Source organism: Aphelocoma coerulescens, chromosome 1A (genome assembly GCF_041296385.1).
Source record: "Aphelocoma coerulescens isolate FSJ_1873_10779 chromosome 1A, UR_Acoe_1.0, whole genome shotgun sequence".
NCBI classification, from domain to species: Eukaryota; Metazoa; Chordata; class Aves; order Passeriformes; family Corvidae; genus Aphelocoma; species Aphelocoma coerulescens.
In genome coordinates, this window is record NC_091014.1 from 63,710,538 (window position 1) to 63,736,267 (window position 25,730).

The 25,730-nt window shown below is 45.5% G+C and overlaps 1 protein-coding gene across 14 annotated transcripts; it reads left to right on the top strand.

Annotated features, from left to right (window-relative positions):
- LOC138104222 (cystine/glutamate transporter-like) lies at positions 1-25,469 on the top strand. Of its 14 annotated transcripts, none has more exons than XM_069003196.1 (16): positions 2-209; positions 1,273-1,335; positions 2,303-5,248; positions 7,016-7,280; positions 9,327-9,453; positions 10,009-10,080; positions 10,210-10,325; positions 10,962-11,120; positions 14,723-14,822; positions 14,911-14,955; positions 15,152-15,275; positions 15,593-15,696; positions 17,546-17,642; positions 18,452-18,601; positions 20,889-21,063; positions 21,864-25,469. In XM_069003196.1, exons 4-16 carry the CDS (start codon positions 7,088-7,090, stop codon positions 21,926-21,928), a joined length of 1,527 nt encoding a protein of 508 aa, XP_068859297.1. In that variant the 5' UTR covers positions 2-209; positions 1,273-1,335; positions 2,303-5,248; positions 7,016-7,087; the 3' UTR covers positions 21,929-25,469. The 14 variants fall into 14 exon arrangements, with proteins under 14 accessions (XP_068859302.1, XP_068859297.1, XP_068859298.1 ...); XM_069003197.1 differs by having other exon boundaries at positions 2,303-5,074; positions 7,014-7,280; XM_069003187.1 differs by having other exon boundaries at positions 2,303-4,266; positions 4,970-7,280.
- The last annotated feature ends 261 nt before the right edge of the window (positions 25,470-25,730 follow it).

A 25,730-nucleotide genomic window follows, 5' to 3' on the forward strand; every position in this document is an offset into this window, starting at 1 on the left:
CATACTGGAGCCTCCAGATAGGAGGGGAACATCCACTTGGTGCCTTTCACTGCTTGTAGCTCTCTGTGCTTAAGCCATCACAGCTTGCAGCAGTGTTGAGTCCACAGACTTCAGGGAACCCCAAAGAGAAGTGAGTCTCTGGGGGCTGGTGGAGCCCTGGCTGCTGGAGAGGGAGGGGTGACAAGGCCGCTATGAGCTGATCTGTGAGGGTGAGTACCTGGAGGCCTCTGCAGTGATAGATGACATGGCCATGGATAACAGCCACATGCAGTGGTTGGGATGTTCTGAGTGGCCATTGGGAAAAGCTTCTCCACAGGACAGTGGTGCAGCACTGGAACAGGTTACCCAGAGATGTCAGGGACTCTTGAGGGGGTTTAAGACTTGGCTAGACAAAGCAATGGATGATCTGAGCTAGTATTGGCAAAAGTCCTGCTTCTTATGGGAGACAGGGCCAGAGGCACTCAGGTGTCTTTCCCAGCAGATACTTCCATGACTGTACTTACATTAAAATTGAATAAACATGCCCTTGTGTTGACTTAACCTTCCCAGTGAGCATGTTGATCTGGTTTTGTTGACATGCTTGTTCCTAGAATCTGATTCTCACTAAATACAAGTGAAAACGGGGGGTGGGCTGTATGTTACCCGGAAAAACACGAGTTAGGTGTTTGGTTAGTTTCTGGTGCCATGCCCCTGGCTCTGGGAAGCTAGCAGGGGCTGCACTGCCTGAGATGATATGGTGCCATATCATATAAAAAGACATACGCTGTCTTTTTAAAAGTCACTGCTCCCTGTTACCCAGGACAGACCAGGATGTGTGCTCCTGTGCTGTCTCATGGGGGATGAGGTGGAGGTCAGAGAAAACCCTTCTTGTTCCCCTTCCTTCCATCAGAGGCTGGGGAAGGGTAAGGAATTAATCTGAAACTTTGTGTAGTAAAATACAAATCCCCATTGCCTGAAAGTTGCTGGATAAGAGCCAAAAAGGCCTAACAAGGATACATGTTCCTTCCAGCATAATTGTATATTTGGCGTATATTTTAATAAATGAGTAACAGCTGAGCAGAGAGGCCAAAAGGAGAGACTCCCCCCACTCTGAGGTATGTTCAAGGCAGAGGTTGGGCTGTGTGTGTCAGGTGCCAGAGTGGGTGATTTAGCATAAAACACTGAGGTTTAACTGTGGATTAGACCATGAGTAGCAATCAAAGTGAGGGACTAATGAAAGTGTAAAGGGTTGTTGTTTTTTAATGTTTATATTTTCTTTTGAATTCCTTGAAGGTGGGAAGAGAAGGAGCAAACCCAGGCACTGAGGTCGAGTCTGCAGGAAACTGGAGGCCTGAGGTGATGAATCATCAGCACTGCAGTGAGATTAAGGGGGAAACTAATGTAATGTATGAAGCAATATAGGAAGAGGAATTTTATTACTTCAGTCAGCTCTCAAAGGATTCCATTCCAGATGGTTAAAGCTGGGTAGATCAGGAACCCCTGTTGATGAGGCCCACCATCTGACAACAGCAAAAGCAGCAGAGGGTTTCTTCTGACTCCAGCAGAAGTTTCACCAAGAGAGAGCTGTCTCCATAGCAGGATAAAATAGCTAGTATTAGCGAGGAATTACCTCTTTGTGAGGAAAGCTGGTGATGAGCATGGCTATTTTGGTGTTTTCCCCCATTCAGGAAATGTGTCTTGTCCTTGCAGAATATTTATGGAGAGGCTTAGGCATTAGTCTGCAGCTCTAAAGCACTGTGGGGTTCTGGATGATGGTGCCATTGGCCTACTGCTGATGGGAATACTGGCTCTGATAAAGACCCCACCATAGCGGCCCTGCAGAGCAACAGCCCCAGGGATGAGTAAGAGCTCCCCAGAGAGCAGCCTGAGGCTCTCAAACTTGTTTTTTTGTTAAGTCACTAAGCAGTGTCTAGGAAGCAGTATCTTTTATAGCCCTCAGCCAAGGCCTGAGGTAAAACAAAGGCCTGGTTCATGGAGGAATTTTCCCTGCAGGAGCAAGAACTGTTGAGCATTGGCACTGCCCAGCTCCAGGTCAAAGGCAGACAAACCCCAGACCTCAGCACTGCTGCAGTGCCACAAACCATTGGAATGAGGGGCAATGTTTCTCTATTACGATTTTTTTTTTTTAATTTGAAGTGCTTGAGAAGAATTCTCATTTGGGGAGTTTGGCTGCACTTTGCTACAACATTAGACTTCTCTGTTGGGTGTCTTCTGCTAGAAATGTTTAGATTTATTTTTGTTTTTGTTCTGTCTTATGCAGCTAAGAAAACAGTTTCAAATAGGACAAATTGTCTTGTTCCAGGGAGGAGGTCTGATCTGGAGAGTGAAAACAGCTTGCTTCTTGGAGGACTGTCTACAAAAGAACAAAGCTCTGAGGACACTTCCCTGCACTGTGCCCCACTAGAGATAATGTAGAGCCAAGATGCTGGCCTCAGGAAGAACAGCTATGTGAGACAGTCTCTTGTTAAGTGTTTTGTTTTCTTCCTTGCCTAGGGTTCCTGTGCTCTGGGTGTTGTTGCTCCTTTGGATCTGATGGGCTGGGGGCCAAATGCCTTGGGTATTCCCTGCTCCTGCTTGTAAGAAAGAGGAATCATGTTAGTTCATCATGCAGGGATGCCAATGCACTCTTCTGACAGTCTTCAAGAGCTGGTGCTGTAGAAGAAGACTGGAGTCTTTTTTAATCAGGTGTGCATCTCTTCAGATTTGTGTTTGGTATGTCACTGGCAACATGTGAGGAAGAAATACTCATGAAAGGACCAATGCTCCTGCACAACAACATTAATGGGAAATCAGTTCTGGATACACAGAAGTGCAAGTTCCTTGTGGCAGTTTGAATGGTGCGTTATAATCGGATGCCTAGAAAAATGAGATGACATTATACAATTGGTGCATCCTGTGAAAATCCATCAGCACTACTATTGTAAAACATCTCCATTTGTAACATCTGCTTTGGCAGACTGGTTGTCCTGAAGAATTTTAAACTTGGTGTAGAATATAAGTCCTGGTAGGAAGGAACTCTGAAGCCAACAGGAATTTAGCTACTTGAAAACCTTGCTCTTGGTTTAGTCCAATTTTTAGCCAGAGTGTGGAGTCAATACCTTTAATTTCTCAGTTGAAAGGTCATCCTCATATCACTAAGAGGTCCATACTCACCATACCATCAGCCTGTTTTCTAGAAGAAGTTACCCTTGTCTGAAGGATAACTGGAAATGCCTATATGAGATTATAGAAGTGCTGTGACCTGAGCCAAAAGCAATTTTGCTGTCAAGGCAAAAGAATTTTTTCATTAAGACAGAAATGTTAGGAAATAGTAGTCTTTTGATAGACAGTTCACAAGATGATATTTGTGAAACTCTGTAGAAGAAGCCAGTGGAAATTATTTTTACATTTACACCTAAGGCAATTGCATGGATTTATTATTACATCTGGGGCTGCAAGCCTGAGCCTGATTTATTAACTACTGTTCCTTTTGGTTTCTTATCCAGGGTGGCAAACCAGCTGTAGAAAGTTGAAAAGAAGTTGAGCTTCACGTCTTGTCCTTTCAGCCTGTTTCTCGTGTTCATTTTGGTCTATAAACAAACATCTCTCAGGTCTCCTAAATAGATATTCTGATTGAGTTCCCAGAACAGACCACCATCAGCCTCATTAAAGCTTATTTATGTTACTTTCATGCATGAATAAAAAAGCTCCCATTCACTGCTGATTTTATTTAGTTAGATTCTGTGCCTTGTGGTAGACATTGAATTAGAATGGCATTTTTGGCACCAAAAAAGAAAAAATAGTGAGACTGCAAGGAATAGCTTGATGCCTGCATTCTTGCAGTACGAAAACGAAGGGGTTAACCTGTTCTTGGCTGTATGATATTGATTGAGGACACAAAGAAAACACAGCTGTAAATATTTAGGAATATTCCCTAGTAGCTGGGGTGGTTTTTGGGGGGGTAGGTCATTGAAGTGGGACTCTGGAGGTACAGTCTGTTTTCCCAGGGAATGCACCCACTTCCTGCGTGGTAGGAGGAGGAAAGTCACTCGTTGTTCTAGGTCTCAGCTCCCCAGCTGAGAATGATGCTGTCTCCCTCCTCTCCTTTTCCAGCTTGCTTGTTTATCTCACTAACTTTTCATCAGAGTAACATCCACTCTGCCTCTGTGCTGAGCACAGTGGGTCCTGCTCTTGGCTGGGGCTTCTAGACAACACTACGAATAACAGACATGATTCTCTCTCTGTGCCTGTCTTCTCCCTCTCTGTCCATGCTCCAGTGCTTGTGAGGTAAGATTAACAGCTAAAAATCCCCAAATCAACAAAAAAGCCAGTGTAAATGAAGAATGAGGGAGGAAAGATCCAGTATGTGTGATAAGTTGTGAAATAGGTTTGAGTAATGTTTTTCTCCAGCCCTGCTGACTGATGATCTATGTCATGTAAAGGTACTGCATTTTGGGACAAGAAGGATTTCAGCCTATCGTTTAAGTCAAAGGGGCGAACAAAAAGCAGCTTTGACTGTTTCCTTTGTGCTAAGCACATTGTGAATATTCTTAAGCATTGCCCCAAGGATTAACATCCCTGAATTTTAATGTGCCTGGTGCTGGAATGTAGCTGGAAAGCAGAGCAGGCAGGAATGGTCTCTCTGGGCTGGAGGCTCTGCTAGGTGACTCTTTGAAGTTTTATTCAATAGCTTTCTATTACTCTTTATGGTTTTTTTCCTTTTCTGCCTTTTCCCCCTCCTCCTTCAACCACTTCTGGAACAAGTACTGATAGATTTAATGTTTCTAAAATTTACTGGACTGGACTCTTTTATCTCCACATACTTTTGCATGGCGGTAGTATTAAAATTAGGAAAAAAAAAAAAAAAAAAAGCATGGGGACAGAAGTACGGAGTTTGGTGTTTACTTTGGATCATTAACCTGGCCTGTAAATTTGATTTGATCTCTCCTTTTTTTTTTGTTCCTCCCCTGCTCTCTCTGTGTAATTTCAGACTCTGCAAAGAGACGCTGTCTTCTGCTGCTTTGGGATCCCAGCAAGAAATGGGAGTCTGATGGATTGTAAATGCACCTGCTTTGTTTAAAACCCAGCCAAACAGATAAGTGCACTTTCAATTATCTCCAAACAGTGCTTTAGACATAGCTCTGCACAGCTTCTCTCTTCAGTTTGGGTTCAGTTTGATGAGGCTCTGTGCTTCACGCCTGCAAATGAATGCTGTGTGGGTCTCATTTCAGCTGAGAAATACCAGACGATATTGGTATTTCACATTAAGGTAATTAATTGGTGTCTGAGGGAACTGCAGCTGAGGGGTTGGGAGGCTCCCAGGGGTCTTTCTCTGCTCTTCCAGAGCTGCTGTCTCCAGCAGCCCTGTGAGGTTTTGGGACTCTGAGGAGCAGCTCTGTGGGACCAGACGAGGCTGACGTGACCCATCTGAGCTGTAAAGAGTCCTCCGGGACTCATTAGAGGTTTAATAACTAGACTTGGCTGGTTTGATTGAGAAGATGTTTGCGCAGGCTTGGCACAATCTCAGAGAAACCAGCTCGTGCTGCTGGCAGGAGAAAGGGCTTTCTGCATGTGCTTGTCATATGTGTGCAGAGAAAGTGATAACCCTGCTTCCTCCTGCCGGCTTCCAGGTGGGAAAAGAGCTGGGGATGGGGGAGAAAAGACCTTGGTTACACCGAGTATGCACAGGGCAGGCAAAGAAGTATTGTGGGTGAGTGGTAACAAGAATGGTCCCCTCAAAGTTAGGGGACCTAACTCTACCATCTCTCTACCAAGAAAGCAATTTTTGGCTGCTTAGGTCTGCTTCTAGAGGTGATCACTGTCTCCTTGTGGACACACCACTGCAATTACTAAATTATTCAAGAAACTCATAAAATAGGGTCTCATGTAAAGCACAACTTTGCAATAACGTACAGCCATGGGGCTGGGGCAAATATTCACCATAATGCAATTTACTGTGTTAGAATAATGAAAAAAGCAGTGAAGCTGGGTGTGTGAGCGTTGTTGGGGATGTGTGGCAGGAGGCCGGACAAGAGCCAAATTATCTACTCCAGACTTGTCTTGCCTGCTCTGCCAGGGATAATTACCAGTGTAAAACATCTACCCGGCTATTAGGAAAACTAGAGACCTGTTTGCTGCAGCAAATTAGGCTGCAGTAACTGACCTGAATTCGTGTTACCTTCCTAAACAAAAGGTGAGTTTCTTGGTGAAGTTGCCAATTTAGGAGTGATAGAGATGGGAGAGACAAGGAGGGGAAGGGGGAGGCTGCTGCACTTTGCGAGAACTGAATCTGGATCAACTCGTGATCCCTGAAGTGTCTGAAGTTCCTTCTTTTCTAGGAAAAACCTCACTGCTGCTATTACTGGGAAATTTTTTATGTTAATAGAAGAAATGACATGTCTGTTAGTAATGACTAAGTTGTCTCTTACAATTGTAAACAGTACTTGTTCCTGACTCTTCAATACTTTGAAAGCAAAAAGGCTTCACACTGTATTAAGAAACACTGATAAAATGGAGCTCTAGGGAGAAAATCAGGGCTAGTTCATTCAGCAAGGATGGATAGGAAGTTAAAAAAGCTTAAATCATCTCTGTGCACCAACTAATGCAGCTTAATGTTTTTCTAACCTCAGAGATTCTCAAGGTCTTGATTGTTAGGTTTGCAACTTTAAATCTGTTTTTTGCCAGTGAGCTGAAATCAATGTACCCCCATATTAGGTCGCATTAAATTAACCCTAAGCTGGCCAGTTCCAGTCTGGGCAATCTGATATTGATCAAAGTCAAATTTGGAAATCATCCTGAAGTGTGGCTGGCATGCAACATGTGGTGCCTGGAAGGAGAAGCAGCAGAAAACACTTAGAGTGTCTCTTGGGAGCTGTACTGATGAGAGAGATGATACCAAGGGTGTTCTATGCACCTGTGGTTTGGCTGGTACTTCCAGAAGCTGAGGAGAACAGATTCAACAGCTCTTAACAGGTTACTGAAAAAAAATTTTGTCCAGAAAAGAAGATCCTCGAATCCCTAACTCCTTGTCTTACAGGTGAACCTTGAGGAAACTTGGGAGACTGTAGCTCCTGAATGCGTGACCTTCCCCTGTGATTAGACAAAAGCCATGGGGAAAGACAAGAAAGAAGAGGCCATCTTCCTGAGGAAAAAGATAACTTTGCTGCGGGCTTTCTCACTGCTCATCGGCAGCATGGTTGGCAGTGGCATCTTTATTTCCCCCAAAGGAGTACTGAAAAACTCTGGCAGCGTGGGCTTCTCCCTGGTCGTCTGGTTCTCCTGTGGGCTTCTCTCCATGTTTGGTGAGTGGTGAGCTTTGGCAGCCTTTGCTTAAGCACCTGGGAAGTGAGGGGAGCCTGCTCATTTTTATGTTTAGAAAATTGGGAGATGAATAAACCCAAAATTCCTGGTTCCTACTGGAACAAAGGTTTAAGAAGTCAGGGAGTGACAGTGACTGTGAATGGAGGCAGCATGATCTCTGCCAGGAAATCTGGGAGAGAATGTGGGGACTCCTTCTGTAAGGTGGAAAGGAGATGTAGGCACCTAAAAGGGAATCTGAGGGCTGTGCTGTGCTTTTCACAGACACTGTGAAGGGGGCAGGAAGGGACAGTCCCAATATGCCATATGGGATCCCCTTTCTGTCGGGGAGAATAGCGAAGCACTGAACTGGAATGCCTGCGGAGCTGCAGGGTATGCACCAGCCTGGGGTGGGTGTCTGGGCGTCTGTCAGAAATGGTGTGAGTATGTCTGATGCTGCCTGGGAGCAGGAGATGGAGCAGATCAGCCCCACTTTCTGTGTGTTACTGTTGGATTGATTTCTGTCATTTAATACCAGTCTTTTCTCACGATAGTTGTCTTTTTGATGGCAGTTTCATTCTATTTCTTTTGAAATAACATAGCTCTTAGAAGTTACAGTGGATAAAACACATGGCTTTTAGTTTCTTTCATTAACTGTGTAACATCACCACCTCAGAAACTCTCTAAGGGCGCTATTAGGACAACTGCAAGTTCTTCCAGCCCAGAAGAGGAATCTGATGCTTATTACAGTGCGTGACTTTAACATTCTTCTTCTGTTGTAACTTACTTAAAGAAAAAAACAACAAAGGAGAAATACTCCATGTGAAAAAACCACTCTGACACTGTGACATGTACATGCACGTTTAGAAATTGAGACATTCAATTGTTAATAGGGCAACAAGTTGTTCTTTCTCTTAGTATACGTGTACCAATATTTCACATTGCAACCTCTGTGGGGTCGTTTGGTGAATTATACACTTCTGCTTAAAGGAAAGCTTACAATATAATGGGAGCATGGTGTTTCTTTTAAGCAAGAAGAGCAGTAAATGATAACGTGTGTGCTAATGACATAGCCAAGCTCTGCACTTGCAAAGGTTTCTCCCTCTGCAGCATCCTTTGATACACTCTGCTGGAAGGGCCTTGGGAGCCTCTTTATCAAGTTATTGCATTTTGTAGCTGGATTTGTTGGTTTGTTCTTCCCTTTTATCAGCTTGACGACCTCCCCATATAATTTCTCTGACACTTCTTTGCAGTATTTTAAAAGGCCTGCTTTCTTTTATGCTTTTTTTTTTCTTTCAACCGAAGCATATATACAAGTACTTTGCATGAGTTCAGCAACACACTTAGATGCATGCTTGAAGCATACATGTCTCAAGGGACCCACTGGAATAAATGAAATGGGCTGTCTGCCTATATTTGATGCTTTGAACAGGAATTCTGCACGATTTTTCCAACAGGGAGGCAGGAAACATTGAGGTTGTCACCATCCTGCACGACCTGGATGTGGCATGATTGCCATGGGACTTGGAGGCATGGCCATGTCACAACTGGATTCAAAGGAGGGAAGGGATTTATGTGAAGATGCAAGATAAGGACACGAGAATGTGGCCTGGGATTAAAAACATGATTGGAATGACCAGTTCAGCCATGGCTTGTGGCTGAGCTGCTGTAGCTGCTTTGTAAGCACCCTTTCACCAGTCTAACTGTGAGGAGAAGCAAGAATCCAGGGCATTTTTCAAAGGAAATTTCTTGCTGCTCTGTGCAGCATTTCTATGACACACCCTTCTGTGGAGCTTCCATGGAAATGTTGTAACATTAACCACAAAATAGACAATTTCTTTACACCTGACAGGTAAGCCAATTACTTCAAAACTTACTTCACAACATGGTAGTACACAAAAATAGGGAAAAGTAGTTCTGTTAAATCTCTTTCTCTTCCTCTCATTCGCTACTTATCTTAAATGGATTTGTTCACTCTCTGAAGAATCACACAGAAAAGAGAAAATCCATGGGATTATTTGCTTGGTACATTTCTACCTGAACTTTTCCAGGTGCCTTGTGCTATGCAGAGCTTGGAACAAGAATCACCAAGTCTGGAGGACATTATATCTACATTTTGGAGACACTAGGGCCTCTGCCAAGCTTCTTATTCCTGTGGGCAGAGTTTTTTGCTATCAGGTAAGAGATTTGGTTTGCTTGTCTCTTCCTGGATGCAGTGATAATTTGAAATACCTAAAGTTATGGCGCCAGGTAACAGTCCAGGCAGTTCATAAAGGAAAGAGTAGAAACAAGTTGAATGATTTTAAAAGATTTTTCAGTGATAAAAGGAAGAAGATGCAAAGTAGAAATAGTTACAAATGTTAAATGTGTTCTGTACTTGAAGAATAGCTCTCTTCTGCCCTGGCAGATGGTATCCCCCAAGAGCTGTGGTGTATTTCAGAGGCTGACAATAGATGCCAGATTTATTTCAGATCTTCTGTTTTCAGTGTGAAACTTCTTTGATTTTTCTAGATTCGGAAAGTGGCGACAACTTTCTGACTTAGTCCCAAGTTAAATAATTTATAAAATTGTGAGCTACTTCTTTTTTCAACATTAAAAAGGAAGTCCTCACCTCTCAATAACCTGTATCCTTCATGTAAGCTGAGATGAAGCAGGACATATGAACCACACTGCTTTGCTCAGTATGATTAATCTCAACTTTTCCTTTCAAGTTGGAAATTAATCATTTTGCAGCATGTGGTTTTTAACCCATTTCCTGAGAAAAGCCTATGAGAAAAACTCGATGGGAATTCACCATCTGCATGGGTGAGAGGATTAAGCCAGGTGGGGAAACTTGCTCCCCTTCCCAAGTTTAGTGCACTTTTAACTCATGCCAATTTTCAGCCATCCTCAGAGCAGTTTGTGCTTTGTTCCCCCCACACACTCCCCATCCAGGCCTGCCAACAGTGCTGTGGTTTCCTTGGCGTTTGGACGCTACATGCTGGAGCCATTTTTTGCCCCCTGTGCTGCCCCTGTGCCTGCGGTGAAGCTCGTGTCTCTCCTGGGCTACTGTAAGTACTAACACTTATGGGATTGTCCATCCTGGCCTCTCTGCCCTAGACTAGGAGCACTTATGGGCTTTCCTGGCACAACTGTGGGATAGGGGTCCTGTCTTACCTCCTTGGCCATCCAAAATATTCTGATTCAAGGTGATGGTGTTGGGCCACTATATTTTCCAGGAAGGGGAATGGGCCTCCCTCTTGACCAGCTGGAGCCCTAGGTAGGGGGATTTTGCCAAGTGTGGGAGCAGAAACTCTCCATGTGTAATTGTGCAAAAGCCACATGGGTTGTGGGTGTAAGGCTCAAGGTTTTGGACTCCTCCCCTGATGCATCCAGCCCATGAAGCTGTCCTGCCTGCTCCAGACTGGTGTGGACTGGCACAGGGAATGTGCAAAGTGGGCTGCTGAGATGTTCCGCACCCTTCCCCCAAGCAGGTGTGGATCACCCAGCAGGAACCAGGTTCCTGATGCCTTTTAGGAACATAACTCAGCTCCCTCTTTAAACACTGTATGCTGGACCACACCTGTAATGTTTTCTGACATCTCTCACCCCAGGCATCCTCTCTAAGGCATAAAGATGTGGCCTTCCCCCAGCATCCCCAGGGCAGGGAGAGCTGCTGTATTTTTTCCTGTGTGTGTCGAGCACAGGTGGCAGCTGTAGCAGTGTGGTCTTCTCTCCAGACACGGTCCTCACCCTCAATTCCTGGAGTGTCACCTGGAGCGCACGGCTGCAGACGGCTCTCTCTGTTGTCAAACTCCTGGCTCTTGCACTCATCATCGTGCCAGGGATGATGCTGCTGGCCCAGGGTAGGTGTTGCTGCATGGCTGAAGGAAGGTGCTTGCTGTTCCCCTCGTCATGGCTTTTATCGGTCCCAAGTGACAAGTGTGGTGCTCGCTTAGCTGCCAGGAGCTTTCTCTGTCCATGTGCTGGATGTTGTAGTGGGTTGGGTTTGTAACCGGGCAGAAACACCAATTTAGTGTAGTCGTTTGGTCCAAAATACTCATTACTGTTTACCTTCTGTGAGATAAGAATTAGGAGAAACGCAAAGCAGGCACCAACTTTGAAAGAATATAAAGAAGTTTATTAACAGCCTTAAAAGAAGAAAAGAAAAATCATACCACACTTTCAGAACTCTTCTCCTCTCCCCACCTTCTTCCCTTCTCCCACTGACAATGTAAAAAGACAACTCTTAAGATGTTCAGTCTGTTTACCACTTCCATAATAACCTTGTTCAGTCCATTTAGGAAGAGGAGTCTCTCTGCTCGCATGCGAGTCCCTTCCCCCGACTTGCAGCTTTTCCCATAACTGCTTTTGAGGGTCCACTCTTGAAGGTTTTTGGGGTAAAATTTTAAGGTTGAGCCATTCAGAAACAAAAGTTCTCTTCATCCATCCCTGGGAGCATTTCATCTCTAAGAACAGAGGCCCTTCTCCTTCCCTGGGAGCAAAGGGTCTTCCTCATCTTCATCTTTAGGACTATCTCTGGGAGCATGCCTAGGAGCTGAGGTTTTCTCCTTTCCCATTTGGAGCAAAAGTCCTTATCACTTCCATCTCTCCCTGTCCAAACTTCTCATGAAATTACAGCTGCGTCAGCATCTGCCTATCTCAGCGCAGGTGCTTTTGTTAACAAGCACGAGTTGAACACTCCACCCCCCAGATCTTCTTGAAATTACAATGGGTACTCTGATATATCATAGCTTCACAACAGAATTTCAGCTTTAAGCATCTCCTCTTTCTCTTCTCTCAGGTTTTTAGCTCTTCACAGCACTAAAAGGGTTAATCTCACCTTGGCCTTGCAGCTGGAATGTGGCTTATCGAAGTGGAGAGAGGCGGGAGCTGAGCCGCTCTGGCTGCCAACAGCAGGGCTGTGGGGGGGGGTCCGTGGGTGGAACAGGTCTTTGGGCTCCAGGATGGCCGTGGCCTGGCCTGGCCTGGCCTGGCCCGAGCAAGGCCTGGGCTGGGCCCACTGGCCCCTGCACGGGGCCGGCAGCCACCTGTCCCAGCACTGGAAATGAGAGAGAGCTCTGCCTCAAGGTTTCTATTCTTAAGTGTGTATCACAGAGGCAGTCACAACTTTAAGTGGCTCAAAGAATTGTCGATATTCAAACTGGCCAGCTGATAGGTTCTGTCAGGTCACAGAGGAAGCTGTAAGAAGAATATCACTTCCGAGACTTAGCTTGCTAACCTATGACAATGTGAATTAGCTGGGAGCTGAGACCGGTGTAGCTGGCACAAGCTGCATCATTGCACTGCGCTGATGCACCTGGCTGGGTGGTGCTTTCTCCAAAATTTAGTGGGTCTTAGTGCCAGAGGATGTGTGATCCTACCCAGGGTCATACAGGCGCCTTCCTCTGCAGATGGTCTTTCTTTGGAGTCAGGCTTGCCTGTTTCCAGTGTGGGTCAAAATCTTTCCAAAGCAGCACGTATTTGATGGACATTTAGGATGTGACAGCATCCTCTGAGCCAGTCACGCTGTGCAATGAGTTACCAGCCCTCAGTGGAACCCTGGTAATGGCATCTCTAACCTTTCTGTGGCTTAAGCTAATGTTTTTTACCTCCAGATTGAGATGGGTGGTAATTTAGTGAATTTACAATGATCTTGGTACAGGATTTCATGCCCACATGCAGAGTGGGAGAGGAAAACCCTACCAGTAGTATCTTCTGTGAACAATATGAGAGTATTGGCTTTAATCCAAGCCTCGGTTTATAGAAGAGCCCAAGGCATTCCCACTCAAGGGATGAAGCCTGCTCCCTCTTCATGCTATTACTTTCTTCTGCAGAGAAAACACCACAGGCAGTGGGTTCCATGTTCATGTTTCTTTCTGATGTCTGGAGCTGGCTCCTTTGAACATGCAAAGATCCCCTTGGGCTGGCAGCGCCTCTGAACTAAATGACTGCCCTGCAGCTAGGAATCCTGAGCCATTATTGTTAGGAATGCCTTCAAATGACAATCTGGAGCCCTGGCACCCGTCCCCTGGTGGGGAGGATAAGTGCAGGTGACATCTGGAGGGAGAATTCACCAAGAGACTCCAGTATGACAGGTTGTATTTAATGTGACTCATGGGGGACTGTAAATTGCTCATTAATGCATTACAGGCAATAAATCCTTTTCATGCACCATCACTTACCAGCCATCATTTCAGAACATAAAAAAAGTACCCCAACAGGCCCACTCCTATATTTTGGGTGAGTTTTCTTCAAACCTATTTTCAATTTGAATTTTTTTTGTGCTTAAAAATCAGTTTTGTGTTTTTGAATCATTTTGCCTAATTCCTCTGCCTTATGCTGCTTTTTTTGGTTGCACTTTTGTCCTTTCCTCTGCCATTACCTTCTCTTTGGCTCAGGCTTATTTTAGAGACTTGCTGGGCCAGCGTTTCAAACCCAAGTGCCCAAATCTCATCACTGAACTTCTTGCAGAAGCACCTCCATAGAAGTGGCCTGACTTTCTCTGTATGCTCCATGCCATGTCACACTTTGCCTGGTGAAGCCCAACTAGGCAAGCTTCACACCTCTTACTTTTAAAGAGACTTTATTATGAAAAATTGAACATCAACGTGGAACTGAACCTTGGGTTACCTGGATTTGAAAATGTTGGGAATGCAGCTCCTTTTGAATGTGTTTGAATGGGAGGCCATTCAGCATTTGTCTCTTCCTTAAGTGTTTTTTTTTTTATTTAGAGAAAATCCTGACTCTGGTTTTTTTTGTTATGTTTTGGTTTATTATTTCAAGCAGAGAACTGGAAGGAAAATTAGGGGACTTGATAAATATCTGAGACACCTCTACTTCGAAAATTTTATTTGCTTTGCGCTCTGTGTCTTTTCCTGTGGGTGAGTGGTGGTGGGTCAGACTGGCAGTTCCCTGCTCCTGTCCCCTCCTCCAGCCTGGTTCCCATGCTCTGGCCGGCACAGGGCTGGGGTCAGTGCTCCAGCAGCAGGAAACAGGAGGGAGCATAGTGAGAACTGAGTTAGCCGCCTCACTGGCTGCACCACATCAAAGGGGAGTGCGTGTCCAGCTGCTGAGGGGGCTGGGGATGGAACATGGGGGTCAATCCAACAAATTAATTTTGGGCCTGAGGAAAGGAGAGGACAATGTCGATCCTCTCATCTCCACGATCTCCTGTTCCCATAGCAGGGGCTGTTGGAAACAACTAGCTACTGTTGTTGCCCTTCCTGAAATGCCTCCCGTAGCTGGACAAGGTGTAGATTTTTTTTTTTAATGTCGCTGTAGGAAAGTAAACCTATCAGCAACAGCACTGAAATTAAAGCAATGAAATGAATTAGAATACCTGGCTCCAAGGAAATCACACTCTTCCCAGGTCTGGGCAAGCGATACAAGGGATGTTATCCCACAGGGAAGAAAGCCTGTCTCTGACATTTTCCTGCTCTGTGTCCGTTGTTTATCTCCTCTGCAGGCCACACCGAACACTTCCAGGATGCTTTTGACAGGCAGTCTCTGGTCCTGGATAAGCTCCCCCTGGCTTTCTATGCAGGCATGTTCGCATACTCAGGCTGGTAGGTGCGATGGGAGGGCACTTCACGGCAGCAGACAGGTGCCCTCAGCATGACTCAGACTCTCACCTCGTCTCTTCCCATCGTGCAGGTTTCAGACCAGCTTTGTGCGTGAAGAGTTGGTCAAACCTGAACGGTAAGGCTGGGAGGAAGCTGCCCTGGGTTACCAGCCTCGGGGGTAGCACAGCTTTCCCAAGTGCAGTACGGGAGGAATATGTTTGTGGGTTCACCTGACTACAATCAATTGTACCACCAGATAAAATCTGCAGTAATAGTGTGCATAACAAGGGATAGCAGCTTGTTCTTTGTGTGTGTTTTCTCCTTTCTTGTAGAAATATCCCCCTGGCTGTCATCGTGTCTGTGATCACGGTAATTGTGGGGTACATGCTCACCAATGTCTCGTATTACACAGTCCTGGGAACACAAGATGTTCTGGCTTCTCCTGCTGTGGCTGTGGTGAGTTGTCATTGCTATTGTTATCTCCTCAGTGTGGCCAGCTTATGCTGTGGTCATGGCAAGTCTTTCAGAGATGATTTTCCAATAAAATGCTTTATTGCTTTGTAATTTTTCTTAATTACTGGGCAACAGTAACTTCTTCTAGTTGTGTCTAAAAGATAATGAAAAATAACCTGCAGATGACAGTAGAAAAGGTGAGATTTATGACTCATACATCACTCCTTCAATGGAGGAAGTTTTTGTTTTTTTTTTTTTTGACCCTGATGTCACCTAGAGATCACCACATGTTCCTCAAGTCATGTTTTTTCTTCCTCCAGAGCTTTGTGCAGCGAGCCTTGAAAAGCCTGATCTCCGTTGTCCCTGTCCTTGTCGCACTGTCCTGCTTTGGAACCATGAATGGAGGAATCTTCACATTTTCAAGGTCACATCCCTAAGGATCTATTATGCTTTTGGCTTACTGAATCAGAGGGAAGCACCAGCAACCTGAGCAGCTACCCATCCACATGGTGGTATATTAGCCACTCTTGTGGGAAAAATAAAGCTTTTGACTCCCAAGTTGTCAGCTACAGGATGGTCCCTTTTGGCTAAGAGTCTACTCTTTCTATTTCTGGCCAGGTCCAGACTTTGGTATCTAGGTCTGGTCACAAAGAAAGATTTTTATCTTCTCCCCTACCCTTCAGTTTAAATCCCCAGTTTAAATTGAAATGTCAATGTTTTTGGTGAACTAAAGGCTTTGTTGATGTTGGCAGCTGCTCAGTGAGACCGAGTCTTCTTTCACTGGGTTCACCCAGCTGTGCTGCTGCAGGGCATGGGCTCCCTCTGTTGTGAGGCTCTCTAGGCAGACTCTCCCTTGAGGACTTTCCTTTGAAGTCAGTGAAATGTCTTTGGGATGGGCTACCCCTAAACCAATAGTCAAGGTTCAAGAAGTCTTGTTATAGCAATAAGAAAAGCTTTGTTCCATGGAAAAATTAACTTGCCAGCTTCAATGTCTGACACAGTCCATGTCCTTATTGGAGCCTTGAAATTGGAGAGGAGGGCAGACCTTATGAAGAAGGATGTTGTGCTGGTCCTGTGGAGCTGAGCAAACTCTGTGGTGGGTTCTGCTTCACAGCTTTGATTGCAAAGGGAAAAATCAGTTGATCTGAAAGGAATGTTTCATAGCATGAAAGCTAATGAATTATCTGACCCACTACCCTGAAGTCCTGTATTAAATACAGGTGTGGACGATCCTTCCCATTAGCTGCTCTAGATAGTGGTTTTCTTTGAGGATGGGAAGTCTCTGCACAGCACAGAGGTTCTTTGCATCCCTTATCGACCTTCTCTTCCCCATGCTGGCATCATTAACATAATCACTGCAGAAAGCTCATATAAACACTGATGGGGCCTCCCTGGCTGCCTGCCAGCCACACCCTTGCAAAGCCGCAGAGACAGCAATAAAACTGGTTGTACACTTGTGTCCCAGCTGCTTTGGGCCCTGCTCCAGCCCAGCTGATGCTCTGGCATGGTTTGTTTGTGGATATTAAATTTATAAAATTGGATGTGATTGTCTTCTCCTTAATTGCTCTTTCACGAGTCAAAGAAGGATGGAAGCAAGGAACTCTCCTCTCATTTTGTAGCTGTTCTTGTGTGTAGCCAGCCTCTTGGCAGTATGACAAACTGTATTTTCCAACAGCTGACCAGAGGATTGGAAATCATCTGCCATTTGAGGAGATTGCACTTTATATTTTCTATATATGTACACACAAGAATATAGGCTTCAAAACTCACAATCCCCTTCCATAAACTCACCAGCTTCTCTTATAAAGGACTGAAGTTTGTAATCCCTCCATTTCCTTTTCACTGGAAAGATTAATTACTTTTCTGATGGCAAGAGACCTTCTTACTCCTGTTTCCAGCCTGAGACCATTCATGATCACTTTGGACGTGCCCGAAGGTTTCCTCTAACAAGGCACCCAAGGAGACACTGCCAATGGTTCTGATGGTGGGCGCTGCACTGCATTGAACTGGTCCTGAGAGAACTATGGGAACCCAGCCTTGGGGTTTTCTTCCAAATGCCCCCAAAGTGGAAGCTGTCCTTGCCCATGGCAGGGGGGTTGGGTTCCAACCCAAAACATTTGATGATTCTATGAAGGTGCAGCTAAAGGCAGAACTGTGGACTTGTGCTGGGAAAGGGAGAGGGTGCCCTGATACCTCAAGTCAGTCCAGTGACTGATCTCATTTCTAGTCTGGATGTAGGATGTTAATGCACAGGCCTGCCTGTCTTTTCCTAGGACTCTGTTTGTGGCTTCCAGGGAAGGACAGTGGCCTCCCCTCTTCTCCATGATCCACATTCGGCGACATACACCCCTTCCTGCTGTGATGTTAATGGTAAGGAGATCTGGCTGTGTGACGTGTTCTGCTCTTTTGCAGTCTTGTCTCTCTTGCAAAGACTGGTTAAACTGAGGAGTTTTAAAGGGTGTTGAGACATTAAATTACCCCCTGGAAAATAAAGAAGGCAAGATACAGGAAATGGCTGCAAAGTACTAAGTCCCCTTGAGCCAGCAGTAGTACCCAACTGTACAGCCTTGAAGTCCCTGCCTTATAACCTTAGACAGCTTTTTTAAAAGTACGGTCCCTACCATCTGCCACAGGTGCTGCTTGATATTGCATTATGAAAACACCTCTGCCTGGCTTTTGCTATTTGGAAATTGAAAATTCCCAGGTGTGGTGGAAATGCAAGGAATGAATATTTGTAGGGATAATCTGGTCTGATACTTTGGTTTGTTCAGGTGCTTTTTTTTCTGGCAGGGGTCCAGCTCCATCCTAACTGTGCTGCAGTGCCTGTTGCAGCTTGGCTGACCTACTAAAAACTTAGCAGGTGTCGTTATAGACAGCCTGTGTACATGCAGTGCAGGATTTTGGATCATGCATGTTTTAATTGCCCTGTCTTGAACATGAAGCATCAAAGATGGTACTGATTTTGAAATGATCACTCCCTTCTGTAGCACTACAGAATAGCGCCTTTAGATCTTTTTCCTTCAGTCTGTGACATTGTTTTGTAAAGTTCTCTGACTTCCAAAATGTTGGGGCTGTGAAGTAGTTGCAGGGGAGTTGGAGGACGTGATCCATATTACCCTTCCTAATCAGAGTACCATAGCAAGGCTTTAATGACTATATTTCATGTTCACAATGCTCAGTTCCCTTTGGTCACTGCCATGGTGTGCATTGGAGACATCTACCATCTACTGAACTTCTTCAGCTTTTCCCGATGGCTCTTCATAGGATTAGCCACCCTCGGGCTCATCGTCCATCGCCACCGTCACCCAGAGCTGCACAGCCCCTTCAAGGTAAATGCACAGCACACACCTGCAGCCAGGAATGTGCAGGCCTGTCATTCCTCTCTTTGATTTGCTAATAATTCCAGCATTATATGGCCATGGTAGCCTTTAGGCTCTGAGGGGTCTCAGTCCCTGATGCTTAGTAATGCATATGGGGAGCTCCTGAAATTGGTTGATGTGCCCAGTCAGATGTGGTAAATCCTATAAAGCCAGTTCTACATGGAGTCACCAGACCGCTTGCTACAGGGGACCAAGTTTCAGGCTTGTAACTGGCAGATGTACAGAAAGCAGTGCTCTCACTCATCTCTTGTGGGATACAAGGAGGGACTCTTGCCTGGATGTTATTTCAGTGGTAGGTAAGTCTCAGCTCTAGCTGTGAGAAGCAGGAGTGTATCAGGCTTGGGGAAAAAGGAGCATGGGCAGAGGTGTCCTGGGAGAAAATCTGACTTGGGAGGAATCATCTGCTGGTATAGAAATACTGTCTATTGTAAAGCAGTGGGCCCCTTTTGTGGCCTTTCTTATGCTGCCCGGTGCTGGGATCTTCCTCATGTCAGTGGGGGATGCTGGAGCTGGTGCTGGAGCTGGTGCTGGAGCAGCTTTCCTGCGCTCAGGCACCTTTCCCACTGCTGGATAATGTGCAGAAGGTATCAGGCTGGGGCGGTGCTTGAGGCGGGCACAGTTTTTTCCTGACTCTGGTCACCCCTGCATGGTGCCTCCAGCCAGAAGCTCCAGGGGAAGAGAGAGGACCTCCAGAGCTGCTGGCACTAGGCAGTGAGGAGCTCAGGGGTCAGAAACACTTCCTGCAGCCCGCAGGGCTCCTCCATGAGCTGTGCGTGTCCTCCTGCAAAGTTTGGGGTAATTTTTCTTCTCAGTCTTTGCATTTAGCAGAGACCTGGAGGCTTCCCAGTTTGTTGGTTGGCTGTATTCGTGTACTCCTCCAGAACCAAACTGAATACATTTTTGCTTTTTCTTTCAAACCAAGCTTCTCAGGGGAGGCTTATTAGTGGGTGGCGCTGCTGCTGCTTTCAGATGCTGAGATTTTGCCCGGTTGTTTTGTTTTTTTAACAGAGATTCAGACTTCTAGCGGGTCCTAAATGCTGACTGAGCGAGGGAGGGAAGGAAATACTGGCCTTTTGGTCAATTCGGCTGATTTCCCTCCGCCTTTTCCCTAGTTTTTATCAGCTCTGTGCAGGAGGGAAGGGCTGCGGGCAGGTGCTGCGCTCTAGCGGCCGCACACGGGCCGTCCCCTGCCGGGGCCCGGTGGCGACCAAAGCGCGACATACGTGTGGCTCTGCTGGTACTTACGCTCTCGATAGCATTTTGAGTTAAAAACGGTGAGAAAACACCGGAAGGAGGAGGGAGCAGTCTGCTGGCACACCTCTCAAGCAGATGTGCAGTGTGACTGTGTGCATGTAGGAATGGCTGGCAGGGGATGCTCTGGCTGGAAAGACAACAAGAGTACCTAAGTTTGATGGCTGGATGCCTGCCACACCTAGAGCAACTGATCTCTTCCAACTCAGCATGTTGAGCATCCAAACTACAATCTTGGTAAAGACTGTCACCCTAGATAAGAGCAGCTCCTTCATTCCACCAGCCATGGCGAGAAGTTATTTGGCTGAGTTTGGATCCAGAGACAGAGGGATTGTTTCACAGTTTTATTATTTACTGCAGCAGTCCTATTTGCTCTCCAAATAACCCAGATGAATTGGCTCACCCAATAGGGTATGCCTGAAGTGCTGAGTGCTGCTTTGATTTTCACCATGGTGTCGCTGAATCTCATGTTCTTGGTGCAGGTACTACAGAGATAGAGAGTCTGGTTTGTCTTGGTTTAGTCACTATGAGTTTCAGGCGAGCTGGAGGAAGGTCAAAACAAGTCATGAGTTTTATAAGCAAAGAATGGTTTGATTCAAAGTGTCACTACTTTCTTGGCTTCAGATTTTCCCTCAGCAGATTTTAGGTGGCAAGTAGGGGTGTGTGTGCATGCACAGGAGCAGGACATTCACAGAGCAGTGGGGTGTAGGGTGGCCTCTCCCCTGCTTGGCTCCCAGTTGCAAATGGAGTTTAAATTTTGGTGCACATGAATATAGGAGGCATGCACCTCACAGGGCACACTGGGCTCTGAAGCTGATGCAGTTGCTTGCAGTCTGATTGTACAGAGACACTCTGCAGGACAGGGTATGATTCTTCTCATCTTCTTTAGGCGGAGAAATGAATACAGCGTGTGTTGGCACATAGAGAGGCTGACTGGCTACAGCCACCAGTTTTCCCTGATAGTCTTCTGTGCTCTTTTCCCCAGGTTCCCCTGTTTGTTCCTGTCTCTTTTACCATCATCTGCCTCTTCACAGTGGCAATGTCTTTCTACTCAGACCCTGTGAGCATTAGCATTGGATGCACCATGGTTTTGAGTGGTTTTCCAGTCTACTACCTCATAATTCACAGGCAGATGTCGGACCGCTGCCGCAACCTGTTTTGTAAGTATGCACTTGACTTCCAGTACTGTGGACCTAAAGAACCTCAGGGGTGGGGATGCTGGTTTGTTCCCAGGGCTCATCCCTAATGCAAATGGCTCCTTGACCAACAGACCTCATGAAACCTAAATCATGACCCCTGGCGCTCCTCCAATGTCTTTCCCAATGCACAGCCTCCATGGCCAAATTTGTTTTAACAAAGCTGAGGTCTACCAACAGGGGGAACAGAGACGGTTGCTTTTGCACTGCATCCCTGGTTCCTACTGAACTTCATCACGTCTTTGGGATCACTAGGTCTGGGTCAAATTTGTCTGACACGGAGCAACAAGACGAAAAGTTAGGATGGAGAGACAGGCAGACACTGTAACCCCATGCACAAACTTACTAGCTGAAAGGCTGGGGAGAGGACTGGTAGGAGAAGAGTGCTGCCAGAGGCCTGTCCTCTTGGTGAAGAGGCCAGGATGGTTTGGGCACAAATGTGGCCATGGAAATGAAGTACATCTCCACTCCATCCACACTTTGGATGTAGGCATGGTGGCACAATGGTTTTTTCAGATATGAGAGCCCAGGTTTTAATTTAATTTGTTATTTCTGTTACAAGTCTTGTTTTCTCTTGATCTGGTGTTGGATGGAGGAGCATCAGTAACCACTGAATAGAAGAAAACATATAGCAAGAAAGGAAACAGATACAGTGGTCTGCCAACATAAAGTGCTCCAGCCATCAGTGCTGATGCTCTGATTTTCAGCCATATCTCCGGATTTCCTCTGGACTAAGCTTCCTTCCTTTTTTTCCACCCTTTCAGATTATCTTACACACAAACTACAGTTACTGCTGGAAGTTGTCCAACAAGAAATCAAGACTTACTGAGAAAACCATCAGAAACTCACAGAAGACAATAAAAATATATTACTCAATTTTGGACACCTTTGATCCTACCAAAAGCAGGCCATGCTTTTATTCTCTTTAGTCAGTGAAAATGAGGATGACTGAGCCAAAACCATGCTGCAAGTGTTCCTAAGCTTGCCAATCGGGATCTCTTCCTGCCCTTTTTCAGAAGAGGAAATTAGTTCTCTGAAATGAGCTTGTTTTGCCTGCAGTGTCTTTGAAACCAAGATCCTAATTTTGCAGCCTAGCCCAGTCTTGAGTAAAACTGAGTGTGTGTGTGCATGTGTGAGTACAGAGACAATATTTTGTTTTCCTAACTTGGCAAATAGAGGAAGGGGGCATGTTGCAGAACTTAGAATCCAATACATGGAAGCCAAATGCAAGTTTCAAACAGAACCACTGTAGTAGCCTCGTTGTAGACAAAGGGAAAGGTTGGGGACAGCAAGTTAGAGATAGGGCAGATTGATTGGAAAGGGGAAGGCAGGGGGATACAATTTTATTCACCAGAAAGTGAAGATTCAGCTAATGAGAAGATATTTGAAATTCAAGTATTAGCAAAGAAAGGTCAGAATGTTTTGCTTTGATTTTTGTATAAGCAGGATGAGGTTTTTTAGCTTTCAAATAATCTTTCAACTTTGAATTTTACTTTTCTGGAATGATATTTTAAAATGTACAAATGCATTAAAAAAATCAGCTAAATGTCAACTAGAATATGACAGAATAGATCCTGGTCCCACCCCTGACTTCCCAGATCTACTCCTCACCAGTGAAGTTGAAAACTCAAAATTTGGCCCAGCTCCAGTGAAATACAATTCCTCCTTTAATTAGACAGGACCACTGATGAGACTTGGGCAGATTCCTGAATAAGCGCATCTTTTAGTGCTGTAAGAAGAAGTGAGCGACTTCACATCCAAGCTTTAACTTGCTGATTGCACATGACTTGCTGATTCAATCCATAAATCTTAATTTGAGATAATGGCATGAGAAAGGTTTCCATTATTGGATTACTTTGGTTTACATTATTAATGTGGCAATGTTATGTCCAGATAAAACAGTAATTAGCCATTTACAATTGTGTAATTGTTAATCGGTTCCTAAAAGATGGGAAGTAGCATGCTGAGACTCCTCTAATGACTGCTGGAAAGAGGAACAGCAGAACATGGAGCATTTTTTAATCCTTTGTATCAAACATTTATGTACTTAAAATAAAAACAAAATACCATTTACAAACCAAACGTAATCTACTGAAACATGTAAAATTTTGGAACTAAAGTTGGGTTTTTTTCAAAGCAATTGAGAATTATTATTCTTGTAATGACTGCTTCCTGTTCCTGTGCTGAATTAAGCTGGGAGAGCAACAGTGTGGTTGCAGGGCTTGTTTCCCCACTAGCCTCCCACAATTTAATTTACAAGCTGCTGGACACTGTCCAACAGGAAATACAGTCTCACTGGGAAAATCCTCACTATGGAAACCATCACAATTTACAGGAGAAGGTACTGGCTTTAAATGATAGAATGGATTCAAGAGAGATCTGGAAATGCTTCCAGGTTCCCAGACAAGAGCCAGTCCCTCCTTGTGCCAGGCTTTGCTGAAGCTGAACCCCCTGGAACATCTTCCCACCGTGGCCATTGTCCCCAGGGATGGTGATACCTACAGCTCCCCATGGCCAGGATCCAGTGTGGGTAGCTGGGGGACCAATCTGCAGAAGACTTTGCAGAACCAGGTGAGCCCAACCACCCCAACATTTCCTGAGACCACCCACTTAGGTATTGGTTTGGGGGATTTTACACATCTTAAGGTAGAAGCACAAGGTACTGCCAGCCTGGTCCGAGGCTGCAATACCCCTGTGAACACAGTGTGCACGTGTTGTGGCATCATTACTCCCACATCTAACCTTGGAGCAGTCTGAAATTGCAACAGAGCTGCTGTGTGTCACAGAGGCACAGAGAGAGGGTGAAATGTCCCTTCTTTGTCCATTTCCTCTGAAGAGAAAAAGTGAACGAGAATTGAAATTCCTGGGAGGAGACTTCGTAACACTACCTGCTGGACCATGGTTTCTTTATAAAGGATAAATCATTTGACATATGCAGGGAAACCACACTTGGGTGTCTCTGCTGACTGTGCAGGAATATGATCTTGCAGGGCTATACATAGCGTGACTGCTCCAAGACCTGCCAGATACTGGAAATGCAGACAGATATAGTACCATGGTTGAGAAATCAGAGGTTCAACAGCTCCACAGATGACATTGCAACTAAAAGGGATAATAATAAAAAATACTATGTTCGGAAAGTATCAGTTTACGGTGAGCTCAAGTTTCTAGTTTGTGGAAAGTTGTTTGTTTTTAGAGAGGATGGTGTGCTTCTCCCAGCAAAGATACGTAAACATTTTCTACCAAGCCAGAATGCTCTTCCTAAAGCTGCTATTTCATGCTTACTGAAACTCCTAGGCCTCAGTAGGCCTCAGTAGGCTTAAGAGCTTCAAGAACAGCCAGAAGCGAGAGAGTTCAACTTCATAATCGCATTTGTGGGTTTTTGTTTTGGTTTTTTGTGTGTGTGTGCGTGCAGTAGGGGTTTTGTGGTTTTTTTGGTTGTTGGGTTGGTTTGTTTGTTTGTTTTAATGCTACGTCTATAGGATGCACTCAGAGTGCACCTTTTCCAGAGACTCAGAAATTTGTGTTTCAGCAACTACTAATCTGGTGTGACCGGATCACCAGGAAAGAAATATGTTCTGGGCAATTCAAGAATGCAAACTGTGAAAAAAAAGGTCAAAGAAATGCTTGTGTCTGAACAAGTTTGCATAGTCAAGACTACTTGACTCGTTGTTAAGCTTTATGCCTCAGAGCTCTGCTGGGGAACGCTGTCAGCTTCTGAAAGGCTGGAGGTCAGGCTGGAAAGCTCCTAAGCCTATCTGATTTCTGTGGGGAAGAGCAGAGAGGAGCACCAGACTTCAAGGTACAGGAACATAAACACTTGGGACTGTGCAGAGCTCGGAGGGCTGAGTGAGCCTGTCTCGTGGGGCTCTGTGCTCGGCACACACGTTTGTGTTGCTCAGTGTGGCTCTGCTTGCTGCAAACCCCCCACCAGTGCCATCACTAACCCTGGGGAGAGTGGCACCCACTTTCTGCACTGAGATTTGGGGGTCACTTTGCAAGCCAATGCCAGCTGTTGGCTTTCCAAGAATGATGTCCAGCAGAAGCTGCTCCTTGCAGGAAGGAGAAGGTCTGGAATACCCCCAGCCGCTGGCAGCCTGGGAGCGTGGGGGTTCAGAATGTCGCCACGGAGAATGGCTCTGTCTGGTGTGGGGCCTTGGAAGAGACGGGCAGGCCGTGTTTGGCAGAGGAAAGACAGAGAGCAGGAGGCGAAACAAAGAGTAGGATAGTTAAAGGGAAATTGGGAGAGGAGATATAAAACGTGTAACCTTAGAAACTGAAGTTTTGTAGCCGCTGAACTGTTAGTCTGTAATAGCATATAAAGATGTGCCTTGTACAATAAAAGTTGGCTTTGCATGCACCCGGCGAAGTCCGTGTTCAATCACCGACAGGGAGGAATTGGCTTTAGGTAAGTGTTGGTGTGCAGTGACAGGAACCCAGAAGTAGGGATAAACTCTGGTTCGTAGTGATGTTGATTTTGCAGATTATCTGCCAAAGCCCTGGGCTGTGCCCGGCCGGCCTGCTCGTGCTTGGCAGGTGCACATGCGCCTGTCGCATTAACCAGGAGGAAATGTTACTCAGCCCCGCTTCCTAAGCTACCGTGAGAGAGAGGCAGCCGTGGTCCCACGGCA

Bases quoted from the DNA above. Each gene is read 5' to 3' on its own strand.
- LOC138104222 (XM_069003196.1), top strand. From the start codon at position 7,088: ATGGGGAAAGACAAGAAAGAAGAGGCCATCTTCCTGAGGAAAAAGATA. The intron at 18,602-20,888 runs GTAAATGCACAG...TCTTTTCCCCAG, and splicing joins AGCTGCACAGCCCCTTCAAG to GTTCCCCTGTTTGTTCCTGT. The intron at 21,064-21,863 runs GTAAGTATGCAC...CCACCCTTTCAG, and splicing joins CCGCTGCCGCAACCTGTTTT to ATTATCTTACACACAAACTA.